Consider the following 5,000-nt stretch of genomic DNA (forward strand, 5'->3'; position numbering starts at 1 on the left):
TGTGTGTGTGTGTGTGTGTGTGTGTGTGTGTGTGTGTGTGTATGTTCGTGTATGTGTGTTTATCTATCTATCTATTTATATATGTATGTGTGTTTGTATGTGTGTGTGTATCCTTACATATATATGTGCATGTATGTGTGCTTATATATATATATATATATATATATATATATATATATATATATATATATATATATATATGTATGTATATGTATATATATACATACATATATATATATATATATATATATATATATATATATATATGTATGTATGTATATGTATATATAAACACAGTGAAGTGAAATAGTCTATTTCGGGCCCACACTTTCCTATAAAACAATGGAAGTTGAACCCAGTTGACGACAGCGCAGTGAAAATAATCCTAAAACAAAGAAAAGAAAAAAAAAAAAAAAAAAACACCTACAGATAACTTTCGGATCACCGGAAAAAGCCCTCGGTAACTGAAGCCCCCAAAAGAAACCTGCACTTCCCTCGTCGTCACGGTCAAATAAGTGGTAATTAAACCGGCAGAAGTTGTAAAAGAGGTATAGGGTTTTGCGGGATGAAACAAAAAAAAAAAAAAAAAAAATGGACAGAGTGAAAGGTTCTGTTGAAGGAGGTTTGTGTTTTCTTACTGAGGGACGTGAAGGAATAATGTATTTGAGGTTTATAACGATTGCATATGCGATCTTACGTGCACTTCAGTAGGTAAGTGCACATATGGACATGAAATACGCACACAAACATATTCGAACACCTACACGTATATGGGCACACACACACAAAAAAAAAACACATGCACACATAATACACACACGCACACACATTCGCAATCATACATATACATTGATGTGTATGTTTGTGTGTATGAGCAGTGCGCTAACACTTTTTTTTGTCTGTAAATGCATGCGTATACATATTATTCAGTTATAAATTAAAAGAAATGTTTGTTCTGGTATCACTGCACCGAGGTATGTGAACACTGCCTATGCCCATGGGGATGATAATGATAATCAATGATAATGATAATCGTAATGATAGTAATGATAATAATAAATGATGATATTGATGATGATAAGAATATTGATAATATTGTGATAATGACAATGACAATTATAATTATATTGATAATAATATTAATAATTGTTAAAATCATGATAATAATGATGATTATAATGATGATGATAATGATGATTATGATAATGATGATACTGAAAATTATAAGAATGATGATAACAAAAATAGTACACCTGATAACGATAACAATGACACTAACGATCACAATAATTATAATAACGACAATAATAATAGTAATTATGATAGGATCAATAATGATACTAATGATGATGGTGATAATGATTATGATAATAATGAAAACAATAGCAACAACAATAATGATAATAGTATCAATAATGAATAAAAGAACGATGATAATAATAACAATAATGTCAACAATTATGATAATAATAACCATACAAATATCATTATCAATAAAGATAATATCAGCAAGAAAAACATTGATAATGTTAACAACACCTGTAACGGCAAGAACAACAGGAATGTGCATTTCAATATACCAGATATTATAATAATGCTCCTAAAAGATAATGATAATAAGAGAACAAGAATAACAACAATAATGATAGTATGGTATTTCCAATATCAATGGAATTAGAATGCTGTTTATTGTAATCATAAAACTGTATTGATGCTAATAGTTAATATTCGCGAATAAAAATAGTAATAATAATAATCTCACGATGTAGGCTATATCTTCCTTCGGTAGTCCAACAATTATATTTTTTATTTATCTATTTATAACGATTTATTATTATTCCAAAGGCTGGAAATCAAAGAAAAATCGGGACCCGGTATTTACTTGGCAACAAGGCATAGACACACCATGATTTTGCGGTATATCAGGCCACCATATCAACAACAATATCTTATATGAAGGCCACTCTATCCTTTCCCTCTTGTCAGCACTGTAGAGTATGTGATTCGTACCTCATACTTTCCCTTATACCCTTGCTCTACCTAAAATACAATAGAGAGAGAAAGACAGAGAGAGAAAGAAAGACAGAGCGAGATAGGAAGAGAAAGAAAGACAGAGCGAGATAGAAAGAGATAGAGAGAGAGAGAGCGACAGACAGACAGACAGACAGAAACATTTTTTCCCTCACGAATGAATATATATACTACTTTTCCTTTTTCATACACGCCACACCCTTCTACACATCTAATTTTCTGTATATCCACTACACCCTTCTACACCGAATTTTATGTAGATCCACCACACCCTTCTACACATACAATTTTCTGTGTCAACACCCTTCTGCACATTATATTCTCTACCTACTACACCCATCTACACATCCCACATTCTCTAAACACCACTATACCCTCCACACATTTTCTGCATTTCCACACCTTTCTACACATATATTCCTTACACACACCCCACCCTTCTCTATACCCAACGTGAATGGTGCAGTACCCTCTCCCTTACACCCCTCCGTAGTAGGGTGAAGGTCATTCTAGGGTCCTTCTGGTATATAACCCTTTTCACAGGTCGAGAAACGCACACTTCACCTTGCGATTCTGAACTCGAAACAGCTGCCAGTATGAAGGTTATGGTGAGTGGGGTGTCGTTTTAGTAGGTGTGGAGAGGTGGATGAGAGGGTTGGTGAGTGGATGGGTGAGTGGATGGGTTGGTAGTTGGATAGGTGGGTTGGTGGGATGGTTGAATTGGTAGGTGGGTGAGTGGGTGGGTGAGTGGATGGATGGTTGCATTGGTGGGTGGATGTTTGGACGGGTGGGTGAGTGGATGAATGAAAGGTAGTTGGACTATATGGCTGGTGTGGCTGATAAATGGATGATATAAATGAGTAGATGGGTGGATAGAGACGTTGATGGGTGTTGATTGATGATACGGATGTACGGATAGAAGAAGAATGCTGAAGAAATAGCCCCCCCCCCCAAAAAAAAAAAAAAAAAAAAATGGGACAAAAAAATATGATTCCATAAAAAAATCTAGTTCCTTCTAACGTCTACTTTTTCTTTCATCACAGAAGTTTATCATCATAATCAGCTGTGCATTGACACTATATCCCATTTCATATTCCTACTGCATATAAAATTCTGCCAAAGATTCCTTTCGTGATACTTCCTCTCTCTATTCTTTGTTGAATAAATACTGCATTTTAGAGGTCTGTCGTTTTGTATTTAGCCAGAAATTATCTTTGTTTATGTCCCTTTGTTCACCTCTTTAGATGACGATCACGATGATGGTGAGAATAAGGATAGTAGCAATGGCCGCTGTTATTACGATACGGTGTCTTTCGTACTTTCTTTATTGTCATCGTCTTCACCATTATCGTTATTATTATTGTTATTATTATTATTATTATCATAAATGCCGTTATTATCACCATTATTGTTGTTATTGTCAACACCGTAATCACGTCATTAATGTATTCACATTTATTTTATTCAATCCATAAATAAATCTCTACCCGCCTCTCTCTCTCCCTCCCTTCTCTCTCTCTCTCTCCCTCTTTCTCTCCCTCCTTTCTCTCTCTCTCTCTCTCTCTCTCTCTCATCATATACCCCTCCTCCTTCTGTTCATACATTCGACATCCATATCCAATGGTTATCTCCTCCTCAGCTCCTCGTGCTCCTTGGCCTGGCCGCCCTCGCCGCCGCCCGCCCCGACGAGATCCTCGACTTCGAGGGCGACGACGCCGAGCACGACCAGGAGGGCGAGCCGGGCAAGGCCGTCACCGGAGAGTACAAGTGAGTGGTAATCCTTGTTACGTTAAGTAGATATTTTAACACTCGTTTAAGAAAATTGCTGAGAAAATCATTATTCTTGTCGTTGTGAGGGGAATAAGTGGCCCAGCGTGGTAACGAGACTATGTAATACATATTTGTTGTTAGTATCCCGTTTCTCTTTAAAACTAAAAGATTTGGACGTGACGTGCTTTTCCACATACGCAACTATGTCTATTTGTCTTTATATCTATCTACCTACCTGTCATGTATAGATCCATCCATCAGCACGTACACAGGACCTATAGACCGTGCTTTAAATATCTCTCATTTCCCTCCTGCAGGTGGGAGAGCCCCGAGGGCATCGAGTTCGTGGTGAAGTACATCGCCGACGACAAGGGCTTCCGCGTGCTCGAGTCCAACGCCGTGCCCTCCGCCGGCGGCGTCCGCGCTGACGGCGAGCAGGCCGACCTCGACGGAGACTCCGAAGAAGAGGAAGACGACAAGTAGAAAGGGAGAGGAAGGGCGACGCCAGCTGAATGCACTGCGAACTTTGGTGCAATTTGCATTAGTATGACGACGTGTATGTCAAATATGGATTCGTAATTTATGTTGTACATATGTCTTGGCATGTCTTGTAAATATATTTTCTTGCTAACTCGAGCTGCTTTTTCCCTCAAACTTACCACCTACTCTAGGACAGTAATATAGAAATGAAAACGTACCGTTATTATCCGCAAACGATGTGACCCTTTTTTATATCCAGCATATAGCCACAAAAAGCAATGCCAATGTCTGTCTAAACCAATTATATCACCACCCCCCTCTCTTCTCTCTCTCCCTCTCTCTCTCTCTCTATCTATCTATCTAACTCTCTCTTCCTTCCTTCCCTCTTTCCTTCGCTCTCTCCCTCTCTTTCTCTCTCTCTCTCTCTCTCTCTCTCTCTCTCTCTCTCTCTCTCTCTCTCTCTCTCTCTCTCTCTCTCTCTCTCTCTCTCTCTCTCTCTCTCTCTCTCTCTTCCTCCCTTCTTAGTGTCAGGAAGGGCATCCGACTGTAAAAACCCATGCCAAAGCCAGTATGTAATGAGCCGTAATAGAGCGGTTCATCCACAACGGCGATCCTATATAGAAATGAGAGAAAACAGAATATCTATCTATCTATCTTTCTATGTTTTTTTTTCTGGGTAACAATAGCTTAAAGCCTATTCATGATAAGGTTAAAGCCAT

General features: G+C 37.9%; 1 protein-coding gene across 1 annotated transcript; it reads left to right on the forward strand.

The window, feature by feature from the left end:
• The first annotated feature begins 2,539 nt into the window (after positions 1-2,539).
• LOC113821174 (uncharacterized) lies at positions 2,540-4,437 on the forward strand. Its single transcript, XM_027373647.2, has 3 exons — positions 2,540-2,639; positions 3,671-3,798; positions 4,119-4,437. Exons 1-3 carry the CDS (start codon positions 2,628-2,630, stop codon positions 4,282-4,284), a joined length of 306 nt encoding a protein of 101 aa, XP_027229448.2. The 5' UTR covers positions 2,540-2,627; the 3' UTR covers positions 4,285-4,437.
• The last annotated feature ends 563 nt before the right edge of the window (positions 4,438-5,000 follow it).

The sequence above is a fragment of the Penaeus vannamei genome, chromosome 12, assembly GCF_042767895.1.
Source record: "Penaeus vannamei isolate JL-2024 chromosome 12, ASM4276789v1, whole genome shotgun sequence".
NCBI classification, from domain to species: domain Eukaryota; kingdom Metazoa; phylum Arthropoda; class Malacostraca; order Decapoda; family Penaeidae; genus Penaeus; species Penaeus vannamei.